At 24.9% G+C, this 20,638-nt stretch overlaps 2 protein-coding genes across 2 annotated transcripts; one reads left to right on the top strand and one right to left on the bottom strand.

The window, feature by feature from the left end:
* The first annotated feature begins 1,997 nt into the window (after positions 1 to 1,997).
* LOC145834320 (gamma-aminobutyric acid receptor subunit beta-2-like) lies at positions 1,998 to 14,995 on the top strand. The gene is made up of 11 exons (XM_082941724.1): positions 1,998 to 2,092; positions 2,384 to 2,505; positions 5,028 to 5,095; positions 5,296 to 5,436; positions 6,520 to 6,629; positions 8,561 to 8,643; positions 9,319 to 9,453; positions 13,595 to 13,747; positions 13,986 to 14,206; positions 14,437 to 14,601; positions 14,846 to 14,995. The coding sequence occupies exons 1-11, from the start codon at positions 1,998 to 2,000 to the stop codon at positions 14,993 to 14,995; spliced, it is 1,443 nt and encodes a 480-aa protein (XP_082797850.1).
* Positions 14,996 to 18,102: 3,107 nt separating this feature from the next.
* LOC145832454 (caveolin-3-like) lies at positions 18,103 to 20,383 on the bottom strand. Its single transcript, XM_082939773.1, has 3 exons — positions 20,264 to 20,383; positions 19,045 to 19,232; positions 18,103 to 18,655 (listed from the first exon to the last, which is right to left on the bottom strand). Exons 1-3 carry the CDS (start codon positions 20,345 to 20,347, stop codon positions 18,499 to 18,501), a joined length of 429 nt encoding a protein of 142 aa, XP_082795899.1. The 5' UTR covers positions 20,348 to 20,383; the 3' UTR covers positions 18,103 to 18,498.
* Between the last annotated feature and the right edge of the window lie 255 nt (positions 20,384 to 20,638).

The following is a 20,638-nucleotide window of genomic DNA, read 5'->3' as shown; positions in this document are numbered from 1 at the left end:
CAGCTTGTATTATTAAAAACTTAATTATATTTGTAAGGTTACTTAAATGTACTTAAAGGTACTTCAATGCTTGAACTTAAAGTTGCTGTTTTAGAATTGCTTGTATTTAATAAATTGTCTACATAAAATAGCTGATCTATATATGTAATTCCTTTATAAAATTTAAAGAGATTTATTTATTGCTTCTAAGTAAATGCCATCAGCTAACAGTAGTAAAAACAATTGGTAATGTTTTGATAACTATGTAATCTCAAACAAAAGATTAATATTGAAACTATTTTATAATCAAAACAATTTTTGCAAAAACAAAATTTAAGCAAAGTATATAAAACACATAAACAATTTTTTAAGATATTATAGTTAGTCATTCAAATATTAAAATAAAGGTCTACTGAGTTTGCAAAAAATAATATATCTATGAATCATATTATGGAATGTAAAAGTATTTGGACTTAAAAATTAAAAAACATAATAAACTTGGGTAAGAAAACAAAAATGTGTAGAACTTCAGTACTACTTAACAATAAATAATACAAATTCCAAATCAGATAAATAGTAAACTTTTAAAAGTTAGCAGAAAATAAATGCTACAAGTTTTAAATACCTATTTATGTTAGAGAATTCTAGAATTTGTCAAAAAACAAAGATGTACAGTACGCATGTGTATAAAGATAATAACTAATTCAGTAGCACTAATCCGGCAAAGGCAATAAAGAAAAAAAGTTGAAGTAAAGGAAAGTTCTTTACTGAATTTTCTTCTGCGCAGACAGCAGAAGTCAATATTGAAAAAGAGAAAAAAGAAGTGTGACGTCATATCGATTCTTTTATTAACAACATAATTCACACTTTTTCAGCACAAACTTCAGTCTGCCGTTTTCATAAGTTTTCAATCTTTTCCAAACTTTCTTTTTACTTTTATAAAAGTTGAAGTAGGCTGTTTTAATGAAACAGTTAAGTTTTTATCAGAAGGGAACATAGTTGTTTTGAAAGCTTGTTTTTTTTTTAAATTAGAACCGCTAGCTTCAGTGTTTTTTTATCAACAATTTTAAGTATGATTCAACTTCGGAAAAAGCAAAGTAAGTTTTTTGATCATCCTTTAGCAAAGTTGTAGGTGCTTTAGGTGAAATAGGAAAGATTTATCAGTTAAAAAACATTTTATTTTAATTTGGCACTACTGTTTTGTTATAAAGTTGTTTCTGCACATAAGTTTATAAGCATACAAAAAATACTAAGCTTCCTGGATTATCATGTTACTTACAACTACAAAAAGCTAACAAAAACTTTTTTTAACCACTTTGTTTCTTTTTAAGCATAAAATACGTTAATTGATAAGTTATATTTTAGATAGGTACACAAAAATTGTTTAATTTATGGTACAAATATTGGATTGCAATATAAGTGTTAATATTGTTAAGATTTGTAAGACATTAAAATTCTTTTGATTTTCAGAACATATTTTGCTATAAAATGTTTTGAATATAGTTAAACATATTTTAGAAAGAATAGAATTCAAAACAAAGTACAATTAAGTAGAAGTTTATTAAAAAATATTTTTGTTTTTATTTCATTTACAATGTTATGTATAAAGCAACGATGACATTGTTATTCTGCTGAATTATTCCGAACAAATTTATTATTCATACTACAGTGCTGTTTACTATGAGGCACAGAAAACTTTCCTTTGTTTTTTTTTCTTCTGTTTACATCGGTGATATTTGTTTTTGTGAACTCATTATACCTTCACGTTTATTCACAATAAATGTAACTGTGATAATTATGCTGTAGTACTGTATATTCAAACTTAGTCTACGACCGTAAAAATTGATTTGCTACTGTCAAATAAAATAGACTGTTTTAATGTTTTTAATTTGTATATCTTAATTAATCTATCACAGCTACTGCTAAAAATAAATTCTATTTATGTACTTTAGTTATAGGTTGTCAACACAATTAAATTAAATTCAATTAAATGCTTAAAGTTTTTTACTTGCATAAACATGGAACTAAGAATGGAAAATATCAACTTATCAAAGTGCAACTCAATTTTTCTTTTTGTTTTGTGTTCAACATTTCAGAGATCTCATACTTTGACGTTAGTTTTTATTTTACTGGCTTAAACTTTATATTTTACTTAAATTAGTCAACTATATTTGTTTAAACGTTTGGTTTTTTGAAATAATTTGAGTGGTATTACTTTTTAGCATTAACATAGCTTAATAGCCTGATGAAAATAAAAATGTTAAAATTACTTAAAAATTAAAAATCAAATAAAAAATAATGTTTATTGATTAAGCCAAAAATAAAGTTTTTAAATTTAATAAGTCATTAAGTAGCAATTTATTTTCAATGTATGTTAAGCTTACTGTTTATATTATCTTTTTAGTTTTGAAGATAATTTAGATCTGCCAGCAGATATAATACAAGCCCAAAATCCACTGAAAAATAAACTCGATTGTCTGTTAGATCCCGTCGGATACGATATAAGACTGCGGCCCAATTTCGGAGGTTTATTACGTTTTACATAATTTTTCATTATTTACAACTGTCTTTATATATGTTTTTATTTTCTTACTGTTGCTACAATTTTTTTATTCCAAAAAGTGTTCCAAAAATACTCTTAAATTTTAATATCAATTTAAACATTTTATCATTTCATAATCTCTACTTTTTACAACTACTTCCGGTTATTTTATTTAAAATTTTAATTTATTTTACTGCTTACTTTTTCACTTAGTAAGAAATGATGTCGTTAGATAGCTATTTATAAAACATTAAGAAAAATATGCTTTTAATGGCTTTAATTTTCACTAAGAAATTTTAAACCCGAGAACATTAATCAAAATTTTTATAAGTTTCTTGAATTAGATTAAAAGACCTCTGAATTATTAACCTTTTCCAAGTCGCAAGGCCTTCCAGACTAAATACCCGTAATTTTTTATCTCATTAAATAATCAATTTCGCTGTTCGGTCTGATGGTAAAAGCTTTTTCAACAGTTTCTCTGTTGTATAATTAATTAAGAATATTCACTGGGAAAAGTTTTCCAAATGTGTTTTCTTAATGTTAATATAAATGCGTTATAAAATAATTACTGAAAAAAAAAGTTAAAAAATGTTTAGATTTTAGCATTAGTTTTGCCAAGCTTGTATTCAAATTTTAGTAAGAAAAAGTTATTTATCGATTTTATCAAAATTTTGTTGTGTTTATAGATGAAAAAAAAGGGTGAAAAATGTTCAGCCAAATTTTAAAACAACTACGTGTACGTCTTTATATAATTTTCTTTGAGTTTTCTTTAAGTTTTATAATAGTTTAATAAAATCTATTTCGTATAAAAGGTAGAAGATATAAACTTATTTTAGATATTGACTAGTAGCGAGAAAAGTGTTAATAATTTAAAATGTAACTTTAAAGAAATCAAGTAAGTCTGAGTAATATATTTTATAATGCTTTTAATAGCTTTTTAAACGATTAGCTTTTAATTGAACGATTTTATTTTATACTCGTTTTATTTTTAATTTCTTTTAAAAGTAATTAAAGTAACTCAATATTGATTTGGTATTCAAAAGAGATTTTTAATTCGGTTTTATCAATCAATCTTACCTCTTTTCAAATATTTTAGCTGATTAATATTCAATCTAGTTTGCATTTAGTCAAGTACTGTTTGTCTCTTAAACACTTGGTTGTCCCATCGTTTTGACTTTTTTTGCTAAAATTTTAACATTTTGTCGTTTTTAAATAGCGATTTTAGATTATTATAACGATTGTACTTTTCTGGGGTTTTGCAACTAAACAAAAAGTGTATGGTTCTTTTAAAATTTTTTAAAATTAAACTGTTCTTAAAACTGGCTCATTTTCAATACTATTCGAAATTTCAAATTCATACTACCTAAACTGCGTTTTATTCCAGTTGTAATGTTTACGTGAGTATAACTTGTAGCTTTTTGAAGTTTTCTAATCGTAAGTTAAGTTCATTGTATTACTTTTTGTTCTAAGCTTTAGCGAAGAATATAAACTGCAGACAAAACAGGCTAATACGCAGAAAATTTACTTTAAAATTTTCCTGTTTTTATTTATTTTTTGTCAGACAACTTTTAGGGGATTTGCGCGGCTTAAGGCTTGACTTTGAAACAAAAAATACCAAAAGTGTAAAACTTTACATCTTAGTTCACTGTAATAAGCCTAACTCTAAAGTTTATGCAAGTTTAAACAGAAATTTGCAGCTTAAAAACTTTGAAAACTTTTCATACGAGCTCTTTAAGTGCATTAGTAGCTGAAATTCTATTTTCTCCAAAATGCGTGTATTACATTCAAAATCGATGCAATTTATCGCATAATTTGAAGTTTGCGCTGCGTCGAATTCGCTTAAGTCTCTTAGCACACTGCAAGCTACAGCTTACTCACTTTAAAAGTCATATACTTCTTAAAAATCGATGAAAAAACTTGACATTTAGCAGTGTAACCGAAAACAAATTGATTTTCATAATGTATACCTTTCACCATAGCTTTAATAAGCGGACTTTTCGCAGAGGTGATAAAAATTCAACTTTAATGCTAATTCGTGTTCTTTTTATGTACTCGTGTGAACTTTACTTCGTCTGCAATTTTAATGCCCGTTTGTAATCATCTAGAATTTTAATTTTAATGTACTTACTTAAATTACTTATAACCTATTTAGTTTGAAAATTGTTTACTTTGAATATTATTTTTAAAATAGTTATGTATAGTTTATGATATTTATTTTTTCTCTGTAATAAGGTTTCTATGTGACGTAACAAATAAGTACATTTTCCAATGTCTAATATAGTATTAAAATAGTTATATACAAAGTTAAATGATTCACGAGTTTAAATATAGTAAATAGTTTTAACTTATCGATTTTTTATTCAGGTTTTTTTTCTTCAAGTGTTTTTATTGTATAAAAGCTGTTTTAGTAAAAGAAAATATATCTAGTATAGTTTTTATTACTAAAAGAACTATAAATTAAACTTTATCTCTTTGTTGAAATCTAAGCAAGCAACATTTTATTAAGGCGATCCAGTTATAGTTGAAGTTAAAATTCAAGTGATTTCAATCGATAGAGTCTCAGAAGTTGATATGGTTAGTCGAACTAGTTTTATAAAAAAAAAGTCTTTCTATGATTTTAATTATGGACTAACGTATAAATTAGGAAAATATTAGCCAGTATTTAAAAAAAAGTTTGATACTAAAGAAGGTACAAACCTTGTCTTTATACCAAAGTATTTTTTTTAATCAAAATAACTGAAAACAAATATAGTTTTGTATACATTTAAATGTAGGACTACACGCTGACATTCGACATTCAACAATCATGGAGAGACGATAGATTAGTGCTTGGTAGGGAAGTTTTGGGTAAAGATAAACATGGTAACGACATGACAAACATTACACTGGATGGAAGAACTATCAATCAAATATGGGTGAGTTTACAAAATGTTTGTAGATTGTTTAATTTATTTAATAAAAAAATAGTGCAACTTAGTGATATGGCAAATGTAACACTTGATGGTATATATTTTAATGAAACATGGGTAAGCTTTTGTAATAGTTTTTTAAATTTACGTGATAATTAGATATAAAGATAAATTTTGTAGTTGAGTTGTAAACAAAGTCTGCTAAACAAAAACTAAACGAATCATAATTCTTGTTTCTGGTTTGCCATTTAATACTACAGTGTTTTAGTAATTAAAAAAATACTAATATGTTAAAATTTATAACTTCTTTTTGAATTGCACAAGCATAGCAATGCGTGCGTAAGTTAATGTTTCAAAAATATTATTTCACATGTGAGATAAAAGTAAGAATGTTAAACAAAAAATACAAACAACAGTTTTTATTTTGATTTAATATAAAAGTTGAATCGAAATGTACAACAGTACAGTGTTACTTTAAACCTCAGACTTTTAAATGAAGTATACAACTAAAGCAATGCGTGCACTACTGCATAAGCTTATGTTTTGTTTGTAATATATGACCTACAAAAACATTGTGCTAGTGATTAACACGACCTTTAGCTCTGCTAATTACAGTCATTAGTTACAGGCGAAAACATTAAAGACATTTTTCGTTATTATTTTACATCAAGTTTTCATAATTTATTCTGGAAAATGTCAGTCAATTTATCACCTTAAATATGATTTTTTTCCAGTTTTTTTTTCCAAAAAGTACGAAAAGGTATCTTATTTGAGATATGTTATCACAAACCATACCTTATTTGAGAGTTAGTTGTTATATTCACTTTTCATGAAACAATAAATATTTGATAAAATAATAAAAAAAGTTCTTTTAATGTTTATGATCTTAGAAGTTTATTTTATTTCTAAGGTTTTAGACAAATATTCTCTGAATGGTATATCACCCTTAATTGCTTTCTTAAATGTTTATTTTCCGAAAAAAATTAAAAAGTTAAATTCTATATCTTACTAAATATCTTACTTTATAAAATTGCAAAATAAAAAATATTTTTACTATTTACTTTTTATAAATTTGCTTTTTATTTAAAGGTTCCAGACACATACTTTCTGAATGATAAGAAATCTTACATTCATACTGTCACAAGGAAAAACAGAAGACTAATAATGCGAGACGACGGTACTATTTTCTATGGAATGAGGTTTTACAAATAAAACATATTTACAAAACAGTAAAAAAGTCTTTAGTGGTACAATTTAGGTTATATACTCTATAATTTATCAAAAGAAAAAATAAATAAACAGAAATAACTAAAAAACAGTTAAAAAGTTTTTTTATAAAATAAATAATGCAAGGAATGGTGTTTATTTTGTTAGAATTTTGTTTGATTTCTATAAGTTTATCCTAAATAAAACAGCTCGTAAAAAATGTCTTGAAATTTAGAAATAGATGACTTTGTAATAAAAACTAAAAATATTAAAAAGAAACATTTTTTTTACAAATATCATAATCATTAATACACAAACAATAATGCGCGATAAATGTTTTTTTTTCATGGAATGACCGTTTTAAAGTTAAAAAAATAAAATAGCTCTTGAAAGATGTGTTGTGAGATAAACTGTATATTTCAATTAAACAAAACAAAACAAACTAAAACAAGCATAGTCTTTAAAAGAACTTTCAAATTTATAACTTACTTTTGACTTATGCAAACTAAAAGTCTTTAAAATGAACAAACTAAAGTTTTCGAAATGTACAAAAGTTTCAAGATTCTATAACTTGCTTGTCCTTAGATTTCGGCAGTACAGCAAATAAGAAAAGTTGTTGAATAAAAAGATTTTCACTTAACGTTTACTAACTATTTTAACTGCCAATGGCTTTCCAAATTTAACTGGAAATTTCATAATTGAACAAATCAATATGTTAAAGTACTTATGTTCATAATGAATTTCAATTTAAGTTTCCTTGAGAAACGTGCAATTGAATAAGAGGTTTTGCTAAGAGCTTGTAAATTAAAAATCAAAGTCAGTTCAAGAATTCACAATGTTTTAAATCTATTTGTTTAATAAATTTAATTAAACTTTTGTCAGCTCCCAACATAAAAGCGTAGAATTTAATTAACTTTAAGTTTAGACTTTTTTTCAAATTTACTTGAACGACACACTATAAATTTGACTAAATTAAATTGAATATATAAATTATTTTCTAGATCAATCGAATATGTTACAATATAATACCGAAACAGTTTTGAGGCTAAGTTGCAATTAATAAGAATTCTATTTAAAAAAATTACTACCACAAGTTTAATCAAAAGTGTAAAGTTGTTTATTTTCATAATGTGTGTGAAAAACTGCTTAAAATTAAAAAATAGTTAGAATAGTGTTTAAAAAAAAGTATCGAACTTTTGTTAAAATGTACGTTCTCTAGTTAGAATATTAGTTACCTTATCTAATTATAGCCATACACATATTTGCTTTATTAAAACAAATTACCTGAAATATATGTATTAGCATAGAATCTCAAAAAAGTTGATAATTATTCCAAAAAATTGTTCACATATAATCAATATTTGTATGCAAAAACTTACCTAAAATTATGCGCTTGCAAACTTTTCTGCAAACTCAATTACTTAGCATTGCACTTTGAACAATTTATAAATTGCACAGTGGAATATTTATTTAGAAGTTGCATGTAAACTTTTTATTCTATGTATATAATTTTGTTTAAAAACACTTAGCTTAGTTTTTTTAGTGGTAATTATCTATTTTTAGTAGAAATATGTATAATTTGTTTTCTTACACAGTTTTTCAAAATTAGATACCTATAAGTAAATAGTTTGGGTTTACATACGAATCAAACATCTTTGAACTAATTCATTAAGGTTTGAATTCTTCAATAATTTGTACAGAGTAATTAAACTTGAATGAAAAATAAAAGACCAACTTTAAAGTTTGTTTGAAAATCTAAAAGCATTTAAGTAATATTTTTGAGTTAAACTTAATGTTTAATTGTACAAACAATGAAAGAAACAGAAGACTATCAAAGAATTTATTTATCACACTGTTAAAAAATTATTAAACAAAGAATGCAAAAATATCAAAAGTACTTATAAATAGTTAACTTAATAAACAGGGTAACAACAGACTTGGCTTGCCAGATGAATTTAAAAAGATACCCAATGGACACCCAGAATTGCAGCCTGGAAATAGAAAGCTGTGAGTTTGTTTAAAGTAAGGTAAATTAAACACCAAGTTTAGTTAATTACAACCAAAAAGCAAGTTAAGTTTATTTGAAGTAAAATGAACTAAGACAAATTAAACTATAATAAAAACAAACGTACGTAACTCAAAAATGATTTTCTACTTAAAAAGCAGCTTAAAAGTGCAAAAGCTTTAATAAAAATAAACTGATCAGACAACTTTAAAATTTATGAAATATTTAAACGTATACAATTTACTGCCACCTCTAATTAGATAGATTTCGATCGCAAACATATTTTTTTATATAAAAAATTGCTTTTCTCAGAAGCATACTTTAAAATGAAAGTTACAAAAAACCCATCTGTAAGTTTGTTTGAATTAAAGAAATGAACTAAAATGAAATTAAAGTAAAACTTTTTTTGTTTTTTAACCTGCTTAAAAGTATTCAAGTTTAAACTTGAAAAAACCACGAAAACACACCAGACTTCTAAGAAGCTTAAAAACAAAGCTTCTAAAGTTTACTGCCACTTCTGATTACATTTCGATCGTAAATATACTTTTTTATAAGAATATTATAATTTTATTAAACAAATATTTAAAAATTTTAATTTATCGTTCTTATTCAGACGAACATAGTCATTATTAATTACAATCATTAATTTTATTAATTAACTTTCAATTCTTATTCAGACGGATACACGACTGATGACATCAAATTCAAAATCAATGACGTCACATCGGTCACAGGGGTGGAAACCCTGAAGTTTCCTCAGTTCACTGTGAAGGGTCACAACTTGCTGATTAGGTACATCGATTTTGCTACAGGTTATACTTTATTGAGTTCATATTAATCAAGTTTTAAGAAAATAAAAAACGTTTTTGCTATATTAATACAAATATAATTTATTTAAATTATCATAAATCACTATGAAGATTAACAAAATATGAAGGTTGTTTAGATACATCGATTTTGCTACAGGTATTACTTTATTAAGAACATTTTAATAAATTTAAGCATACTGAAAGAAATATTCTGCACTAAAAAGCTCAAAAAATTTATTTGAACTATTATAAATCATTATGAAAAGTCACAACATATGAAGGATTGATCAAACATAAATCAAACAGATTCATTTTTACAGTAATTAATATTCTAAACTGTGTAATGTAATTTTCTAACTATAGATACATCGATTTCGCTACAGGTAATGCTTTGTTAAGTACATTTTTATAAGATTTAAGAAATCTAAAAGAATTTTTTCTGCATTAATAGAAATATAATTTATTTAAATTATCATAAATCACTGTGGGGTCATATGAAGGGTGATTACATACATCAAACAAATATTTTTTCCAGTATTTAACATTCCAAACTGTATAATGTAATATTGTAACTACCTTTTGGTAAGATAAATCAACTTTGCTAAATTTTTTTTTTCTGAAACACGTTTTCATTAGTTTTTATAAGATTTATACGTTTTTATAAGTTTGTATTGTATAAGTTACTGAAAATCAATTTTAAAGATCATCATTTGTTGATTAGATACTTTAATTTCGCTACAACTGATTTAATTTTTTGAAAATAAATTATAAAAGTAGTTTAATTACCTTTTGATAATATTAAACGATCATGCTACAAACATTTTAATATAAATACTAATTTTATACTAAATTTAAAGGTAGTTTGTTTGATTTTAGTTTACTTAAAATGTTTAGTAAAAGCAATAAACAAAAAAAACAAATTTCTATTTATTGATGTTACTTAGAAATTTATAACTAAAAGAATATTAAGACTAACATTTGCAAAATTTATTTATTTTTTTTAAATTTTATAAAACAATCGTTTAGTATTTAAAAAGAAAACTTATAAAAACTTGAAATTTGTTTGTTGTGTTGAGACAAGTTTATTATCAAGTTTAACATATTATTCTAAATAAATGCCAATTGGCTTATACCTATTCAAAAAACCTTTTTACTTATTCTGAAAAAAAACATGTTTATCGTTGATTTAAATATAACTTCATTATATTAATAAGTAAAGCTTCTATTAGCTTCAAAAGCTTCGATATATTAGTCTTCAAAAGATTATTGACTTTTTTCAATCATGTGTTACTAATCTACTAGCATTATGTATGAAATTTGCACTAAACGTTCAAGTACTTTATTTGTACTTAATCAATATATAAAATAAGTTTATATATATAAGACTAGTAAGCTTATGAAATATTTATACAAATTTACAAAGAAGTTTGTAAGATATACAAAATAAGCCAAGAAGTTCATACGAGTTTTAATACTAATGGTAAAATAAAAACATGTTTTTATTAAATCTAGATTCAGCTATATTGATGCTCAAGAGCAGAATTCAATCGATTATTGAGTTTCAATCAGTTATAATTAAACATGATTTATGAACCTTGGACCAATAGTTCAAATTTACTTATAGCAAACAAGCAATAAGCTTAAACATTGAAAGTATCAGCTTTAATAAAATATCAAACTTATAAAGATGTGCACTATTCAATTATATCGAAACTTAGTACAGCGTTTTTTAAATTTATGTTAATAAAAAACAGCAATACTAAAGTATCACTTGAACTGGATATAATTGTTTAGAATCGCATCAACTTTGAATATGTCAAAGTTTGTTATAACTTTTACAGAAATTTATTTGAGCTGAGTTTTCGACGTAATGTAAACATTTCAGTATTGAATTTATTAATAAATAACCTTATGATATAATGCTTAAAAGCAGAATTCAATCGATTATTGAGTTTCTATCAGTTATAGTATATAAAAACAATAGCATGGTTTATGAACTTTGCACTTAAGTTAAAGTACCTAACTAAGTGCAACACAAATTATCTTAAAAACTAAACAAGTATTCTTTAATTAATTAAAAAACTTCGAATAAACATCGTTCTATAAATAAAGAAATTAAGTAAAAGCTGTTTAACTTTACATCAATAAAGAACTCAAACACTAGAATAATTGTATACACTAAATTAGTCGTTTTAACTTAAAATTCAAAGTTTACTACATTCAAAATTTACTATATTAATAAAAAGTAAGTATTTATCGCTTGAACATTAGTTGTATTTAGAATAAGAGAAAAGTAAAATGTAATTAATCTACTTTAACTAGTTTAAGATCTCAATAACTATATTTTAGCTTTTAATAGTTTCATAAAATTTTTAAAAACTCATGTTTTGTAGACTGCAAGTTTATACTTTTCAACGCTGTTTAAGTTTTTTTATTATTTTATTATTATGGTTTTATAACTCTTACATTATGTCTGAGTCATATTTTTATTAGATAACACGAAAATGTCTTATGCAACTTTATTATTAACATCCAACCAACCAGAGTCGCTACCGTAATAACATTTTGGCAACTTCTTGGTTGAATAATTTATCAGGACGGAGCAAGCCACGAAAATTACGGAAAATTTTTTTCTGAAAATTCATTGATTTTTTAATTATAAGCCATCAAAACAAGTATAACGTCTCCTGAGTATTAAAGTTGCTTACATATAACTATTTTCGTCTGGAATAAACTTGACTTTGTATAAGAAATTCAAAAGTTTTAAATAACATGTTAATGTATTAAAAAAACAACTATTATATAGACGTTTGATTAGCGTAGAATTAATGTTTAATTAGAATTTTCGGTAGTGTAAATTTTGTTAAAATTTTAAGTTTGTAGTTCAGTTTCATATTTTGCTGAGTTCATAATTAATAATTAATAACTCAAACTTTCAAAACTTTTTAATGTTAAAAATACCGTTGCAGTAGCTTTTAGTTTTGATGTGAAAACTTTGAAAATAGTGTTTTATTTGCAAAAATCGGAACATATATACATTAAAAAAAGTAAATCAAAAACAACTTAAAAAAAAATTATTCAACTTATTTACTATAATGTTGATCATTATCAACAATACCAGTTACTATTAATATTATTTTTATAATACTTTGTAGTTATTAGAATAACAACTTTTATTGTTTTTTTTTATAATTAGAAACTTTACACGTGTTTTAACATATTAATTTTGTTATATTATTAGTTTAATTTTCTTTTATTGAGTTTGTTTGATCTTTTGTAAAAGTAATATTCAGTTTTAGAGTGCAAATATATTTTTATGTTAAAATACCTTATATTAGAATAAAGGAATTAAAATATTTATATTAACAAAATAAACTTTATTTAAATTAAATATAAACTCAATACTCTAAAATTACCTATAGAAATGTGTTTACATTTCTGTTAAAAGTTTATTAATTATAAGCTTTTTTAAAATTTGCAATAAAATAATACTTATAACTATACATAACCATTTTCTTTTTTAAAATGATAATAACTAGTAAGTTTAATCTTCAAAAAGCATTTTTTTTTAGTTTAACAGATTAAAATTTTAATTTAGTTTCAGTCTTACTTTTTAGCACACTTGTTTAGTTAATTTAAGTATAAGCTAAGCTGGTAAGAACCTAAACACTTGTAATTATATTTGATAAAAATGCTCAAATAAAGTTTTTCGAGTTTTTTTTCGTCATTCTTAACAAATATTGGGCTGTGTTGTGACAATTTTCAGAATTAAGTAAATTATTATCTAAATAGATAAATTTAAGTAAAGTTAAAAAACAAAGTTCGTTTATAAATTTAACAACTTTTCATTAATTTTGAAGTTAGAAAAACAATGTTTACTAATTTTTTTATAGAAAACCATTAATTTAAAGAAATACTTGAATTCCCATAAAAAAAGTTATTTTTTATCAGAAGTCTAAATATATTTATGGTTTACATTATAATTTTACATTTAGAAAAAAAAAAGTTAAAAATGATAAAAAGATTAAAAGTATTAATAGTTTAGTGTAATTAACTTAATTTTTTATAATAATTTACTTAAATAAATACGCTTTTCAAGCGAAATAGTTACTTTGTTTTGCTTTATACCACTGTACTTTCACAGGGTCATACCACAGAGTATCTTTATCATTCTCACTGAAGCGTAACTTGGGTTTCTTCTTGCTACAAACCTATGTGCCTTGCGCACTTATAACCGTGCTGAGTTGGGTTTCTTTTTGGATTGATTTCCAAGCCACTGCCGCTAGAATTGCACTTGGTTGGGTTTATTTAGTGATTTTTGTGTTTTGTTTAGTTATTTTTCTTGTTTTCTTAAAGTAAAGATAAATTTTATATTTTTTTTTTAAATTAGCTAAGTTTTAAGATCCAAAATTTCTTACCTCAGATGTTTAAAGTCTTAAATTTTGAGTCTGAACCTATTTAAAACTACGGTTCATTTCCAAATTTGATACAAATTTAATCAAGTACACTAACTGATCGTACTAATAATTGTACAGGTATCACAACCGTTCTCACAATAACAACCATTTCAACCAACGTTCGGCAGTCCCTGCCCAAAATTCCCGACGTAAAAGCTATTGACGTCTACCTGATCATTTGCTTCGTGTTCATATTTTTGGGACTTGTCGAGTACACCGCGGTCAACTTCTTTCATCAGAGAAATGTTGCCAGGGCAGCTGAGAAGAAGCTGATAAAAAGCTTAAAGCTTGTAGTAAAGGTGGGTTTACGATTAAAGGCGTAAAATTTAGGTAAAAATGGTAAATACATTGAATTGCTCTTTTAGATTTATAATTAATCATAATAACTATAAAATAAAATCTTAAACAAATAGTTAAAACTATAGTATCTTGTCGAAAAGTTTCTTTTTACAACAACAACTACCTTGTTAATACTAAACCAAACTAAAAGTTTCAATGTTTTTAAGCTTTTTATTTTTGCAAAAAACAGAAAGAGCAAGATTTGAAGAAGCAGAATTACACTGCGAAATTTAAAGCGAAAGAAGATGAGAATCACGAGGAGGAGATACAGTTGAGAGAGATGAACGGGGATGCAGGTCACCATTGGAAGGGGAAGACGGAAAGTGGGGGCAAGCGAAGAAATGGGTTCCATAAGGTTTGAACTTGAAAAAATATAAACAAAATATTAACAGCTAGTTAAAAAAAGCTTTTATACACTTAACGTATAACAGTTGTTATTTCATTAGTTAAAAAAAATCAGTAGAAAAAAAAAACATTTTTTTAATTAATTAGGATTATTGAACATACATGTTGATTTCTTTATCATGCTAATAAAATGTATAAGACTCACTATAATGAAGTGTCTACATGAATAATTAAAACACGATTTCTGCTTTTAGAATGATCATAGTAGACAAAACGGAGTTAGTAGAATATCAGGAGTAAATAGAGAACAAAAAACATTTAAAACGAGATTAATAAAGTTTCTGTCCTTTTTCAAGATGGCACAAACTGTTGATATTGCGTCAATAGATCGATACTCAAGGTAATTTGTTTAAATATATCCTTTTGAAAAGTTTGACTTAGAAAATATTGCTAAGCTTTAAAGTTTGACATTAAATGAAATTAATTAAATTTTTAAAAGATTTGGATAAAGGATATTATCAAAAAAGATGGTTTGATTAGTTTTCAAGTTTCAAAAATTTCGATAAAACACACTTTTATGACTTTTTAGTTAGTTTAAGTACTCCTAAAGCTTTAAAAATTTTAGTGCATATGTTGAATTTTTTTTTAAATTTAAAAATTTTCTTTAATACATTGATTAAAAAATAGGTTATACTATTAGTTAAAATTTAGTTTTTAATAAAAACTTTATTTTTTCAGATTTCTTTTTCCACTTTCATTTTTCGTTTTCAACTGTTATTATTGGACTTTTTACAAGTTTTTCTGATTACAAGCTTCGAAAACTTATTAAGAGGAAGATTATTAAAATTCAAAGTTAACAACTGATTTAGGTAAAGTTAATTAAAAGCGTTTAAAATTATTTTCTATGAAATATAAAATTAAATTCTGTCGTAATTTTATTCTTTTTTTGTTTAAACTGTGATTTAAATTTTTTTTTGTTTTCTAAAGTTACTTGTGTGTTTATAAAGTGTGTATGCTTATGATAAAAATAACTTAATTTCAAAATATTTCTACTTAGAAGATTTTCAATTAAGATACCAAAAGAATATAAGTGTTAAATAAATTCCCTACATTAGCTATTGTTTAGTACGTAAAATTTTAGATAAGATTACTGTTTATTTTCTTTTCTTTTTTAATATTAACTTATCTTATTGAACTAAAAAAGAGTATTTTAATTTTTTTTTTGTTTACCAATTAAGCTTAACGTTAAAGCTACACTTAAATAAAGTTGTAAAACGCATTATTTGATATTTTTTCACTATTTATTTGATTCATTTTGTAAATTTACTTTAAACATATAACTTCGATGTAGTTTTTATATAATTTTTAATATTACTACTGCTTATATTGTAAATATATTGTAGTTTAATAAAAAGCTTAGTTCAAGTTTAAAAGTTCATACTTTCTAATACAAAACATTTTTGCGTTTAATATACAATGTTTCCATTGTCAGTTTTTAAAGCATTTATTTTTTAATTTAGATCACGAAAAGTCTAAATAAACGGTAATTAACGTATTTGAAGTTGCTCTGGTTTTAATTTTTGAAAAATAAATTGTTGTGAACACAATTGTTTCTTACGCTTTGTACCTTCGTTGCGGTTATATAAGTTTGATGAGCTAAGAATCGACCCGATATTTGAATAAAGCTTCATTTAGTCTCCTTAAATACAAATTCAATTCTCCAAAAAAATAAAAAAACAATTACGGGATGCCGTATTGTTCTCTGTTTTTCTGTGTTCTTTGAGCAAAGTAAATACAGAAAGTTTAATCTCAGAAATTGTTTAAAAATTAGCTTGGTTACAACTTAAATTTGCACCGTATTTTATTAAAATTAAGCTAGTTATAAACAAAAAATAAAAACTCTGCCGTGCACAAAAGGTTTAATATTTAAATTCATAGTTAACTTAAATATTTCTACAAACAATTAAAGGCTATGTAAATACAACTATTTCTTATTGGGATTTACGAAGGCTTAGTTTATATTTTTTTAAATAATTTATCAACTACTACAGGATTGTATAAATACTAAACTTTACACCAAAGTTTAAAGCTGGTTTTTAAGAGAACACTGCAGTTTAAAAATAACTATTTTCATACTTGACGAGCCAGATTTACAAAAATATTTTGCGGGATAAACTTGTTAAAAACACTCATTACACAACAAGTAAAATATAAAATTTGTATTTTAAAATTTAAAATAAATTAGTAAGACATAGATAGTTTTAAAACCACTATTTACTTGATCAAAGACAAACAAAATATAAACACACTTGACCATGTCTGTTATAAAAAAGCTTAAGTTTATTTGATTTGTACAAGTTATTTCCGAACAAAAAAACACTTTGCAGACCGTATCTGGCCTGCAGATATGCCAACCTAAAAAATAGTTTACTGTAGGTATTAAATGAAAAATATCTTTTTGACAATCAAAATAAAACTTAATAAGAATAGATATCACTCTTTGATGGTTTTATAAAATAAAACTAAATATTAATAATTTTTCCTTACCAATCTAAAAATTTATATAATTATTACTTTTATACTTTAAAAATATACATCTTTTTAGGATTAATGTTTTTATGTATTCGTAAACCGATTTTTTTTTTAAGGTTAAAAATACAAATAGTAATCGAAAAGCTAGTGGCTTAATAATATTTATTAATTGTTTACATATTTTTTGTTAATGCAAATATATTTATTGAAAACTCGTTTTACTTAACTTTAGTACCAATTTTAGTTAAAAAAGTTATATAAAACTGTCTAAATAGCGCAACCGTCAACATTTTTAAAGCTGAAATGTTTAGTTTTATTAAACTAAGATATCAAAATCACTTTCAGTATATTTTTTTAAACTGTAACCCAGGTTTAATAACTTTGGAAAAAAATATTTTACATGAGCTAATAACTTCTATACTGCCTGTAATTAACTTAAAATATCATAGCAAGAAGCCATAGTAACCTAAAACGTAGTTGTGCCTACAGTAAATGAATAAATCATCTGTCAAAAACTTTAAGTAAATTCTTAACCAATAAGGGAAAGTTTAAAATGCTTTTACTGAATTTTACAATAGTGTTTAACACTTCACGCCTAGCAATAAAAACAGTGTTAATAACATCATAGTATTGTTACTTGTGTTTACTTAACGTTTCTCATAACACAATGACAATCATTTGTTATTTTTTATAAAATACTAACAAAACTTTCTATAGATTATTATTACATAGTAACATTTGTTTGTTAAGAATTATGCCACATAACTCCTTTAATTGTTTAAAGCTTTTTTACGCGAAGTTTTGAGACCATTGGTATGCATATAAATATTTAATGTTGCACAATTTTTACAAAATCTTTTAAAGTTAGATAAAAAGTGATATTAAAGCATATCAAGTTTCAACGTTAGTAGATAATATATTCAACTATATTAAAATACCTGTTCTAGAAGTAAGGACAAACTAGAAAAATAAATTAAAGTACGTACTTTTTATTTGTGTAATAACAGTGTTTAGAAAAGTTTTTCATTACAACAACCACAAAAAACTAAGTCCTTTGACTTCAAATTTTAAGTTAATTTTTAGATTTCACTCAAAATAAAGTCTAAGGAGGTTAAGTTGTTGGCAAAGTCATAAAAACGTAAAGAAAATAATTATTATGACGTCAAAAACAGTTATGACGTCACAACAAGAGTGTTGACGTCATAAATTGGTAAAAATTCAGTCATAAAACAAAAAAAGTATTTAAAAAATGCAAAATGGCTTTTAAGTTCAATCACAGTGATATCAAAACGTAATAAACTTAATGACTTTACCATAAAGTAGTGATATCAAAAAGCTTATAATTACGTCACAACAAAGTGATTTAATGACGTCACTATACGGCTTCGTAGCGATGATTGAAGCGTATATTTGAGAACATCCGACCAACGGCTTCGTATATTGGGTTGCAGTAGCAGACGAGGCACTTCTTCCAGCAGGATCCGTAACAGGCGGCACAGATGTCGAAAGCTTTTACACAGGGAGTCAGGCACCTGGAAAATTAAAAAAAAACGTTTATTTTTAAAATTAAAAAGTTTTCTTACAAGATTAAACTTACTTATAACAAAAATTAGCGACGGCTTTGAAGTATCAATGTATTTAAAAGGAAAAATCTTTTTTTTTTTACTTAAATTTTACTATTTGTATTGTAACTTTTTTAGACATGTTCCTTTTTAATTCACGTTTTTTATCAATAAATGAAGTCAAGGCTAGTTTTAAATAATAAAAAAAATTGTTTATTTTGATTTTTTAGATCTTTAAAGCGATCTTTACTTCTTAGCACTTATAAGTAATAACAAAACAAACAGATGAATTTTTAAGTTTAAGCAACTAAAATCTTTTTATGTATAAATGCAGTTTATTTTATACTAAATAAACCAACCAAATATGCATGCACGATATGCAGGCGAACGTCAGACCCCACATCAGAGCGGCAGGTCCACCACACAGCACTGACAGTACGATGTAGCAGCAAGATTTGCTGCAGTTGTAAGTCTTGTACGAACAAGACCATACCCCGTCTATTGAGCGGGTTCCCTCGGGTTCACCTAAAGCGTCCTCGTACAATGTCTGAACAGAAAAAAAAGTGTAAGTGACTTAAAGGCGATATGACCCTTAGTTTGGTAGTTATTAAGATATTCAAGATAGCTTCGTAATTTGCTTTCATGGAAAATTGTATACGGACGAATAATTACCAATGCTAAAATCAAACGTTGGCTGAAGTTATATTTTTGTCTTACAAAAAAAAAATGAGTGTTATTTTCTTATAGTACATATATAAAAGTATCTAAATTCTTAATTTATTCTTCATACGGTATTTAAAATATTATTTCAGTTATTTTATGTTACATAATGTTTTTACTTAAATATTTTTAGCAAAAAACCTTAAGCTTGTTTATAGTTGTTTTATATGCAAAGTATGAAAACTTTTTTAACAAAGAGTTGAATTAAAAAATTTGGTGTGTAACAATTTTTTTTCTAAATTTAAGATTAAAAACAGTTTTAGTTGTAAATAGGATTAATTAGAACTAAAATTTTTGAATTTTTTTAAGTAGTTCTAGATATAGTAAAGACAGACATTTTATTATAAGCTAAACTTTAAATATTTAAAAAACAAAAGTAAAACGATAAATTTAAGCACAAGAATAACTAATTTTACGAATAGTTTTATTTTCAACAAGTAGTATAAGAAGCTTACAATCTTAAAGTTATGGACAATTCCACTTTTATTCAGTAAAACAGATATAAATGTACGTAAAAGTTTTGTATATAAACAACATTGCTTCTCATACTGCTTATTAAGAAATACTTTATCTACAAAAGTAGTTACTAGGTAATATACTTTAATACTAAAGCATAGCACTTGCGACTAGTATTTTGTAAAACTAAGCTTAATACTTTTGGATTTTCTTAATATTTACTGCTTAATAGTATATTTAGAGTGTGTAAAAACTCTTGAATTACTACGTAGGTAGACAATAACTAAATTAAAAACTTTTATGACGTTACACATCTTAAATACAAAAATGTGTAATCTGTAAACAATAAAACAAGTCTAGTTTTTATTTATAATTTTTATTCAAAATAAAATATGCACTAACCCTGACATGTGGATTTTTATCCAAGGGATCTCTGTTTTCGAGATCGAACCCGTATTCCGACTCAACTTCAACTTTTCGTGCCATCTTTTCGACTTTCAATTAATATTTGAACACTTAATATTAATTCATCAGCTTTTATACACATTAAGCGTTACCATAGATGCTAGGTTTGGCTCATTCTAAAAGCGCTTGCTTATGCAAATTCGCCCAATTATTATGAATGAAAGCAAAACTGGTTATTGTTTGGATTGTTTGTTTAAAGCGTAGCGTGTGAGCAGCTTCTAATTGTCTAGCCATGAATAAACGCTATGCTAGCTGGTACAAAAAATGTATGTTTGTAATATTTCGCCCATTTATTACACCAATCAAAATAAT

Source organism: Thalia democratica, chromosome 1 (genome assembly GCF_965202585.1).
Source record: "Thalia democratica chromosome 1, ktThaDemo2.hap1.1, whole genome shotgun sequence".
Taxonomy (NCBI): domain Eukaryota; kingdom Metazoa; phylum Chordata; class Thaliacea; order Salpida; family Salpidae; genus Thalia; species Thalia democratica.
Note: the sequence above shows the minus strand (reverse complement) of the source record. Positions and strands in the feature narration are given on the sequence as shown.

Excerpts from the sequence above, each read along its gene's own strand:
- LOC145834320 (XM_082941724.1), top strand. The coding sequence starts at position 1,998 with ATGGAACTAAGAATGGAAAATATCAACTTATCAAAGTGCAACTCAATT. Across the intron at positions 2,093-2,383 it reads CAGAGATCTCATACTTTGAC|TTTTGAAGATAATTTAGATC; the intron begins GTTAGTTTTTAT and ends TTATCTTTTTAG. Across the intron at positions 2,506-5,027 it reads ACTGCGGCCCAATTTCGGAG|GCGATCCAGTTATAGTTGAA; the intron begins GTTTATTACGTT and ends CATTTTATTAAG.
- LOC145832454 (XM_082939773.1), bottom strand. The coding sequence starts at position 20,347 with ATGGCACGAAAAGTTGAAGTTGAGTCGGAATACGGGTTCGATCTCGAA. Across the intron at positions 19,233-20,263 it reads ATAAAAATCCACATGTCAGG|ACATTGTACGAGGACGCTTT; the intron begins GTTAGTGCATAT and ends TTTTCTGTTCAG. Across the intron at positions 18,656-19,044 it reads ATATCGTGCATGCATATTTG|GTGCCTGACTCCCTGTGTAA; the intron begins GTTGGTTTATTT and ends TTAATTTTCCAG.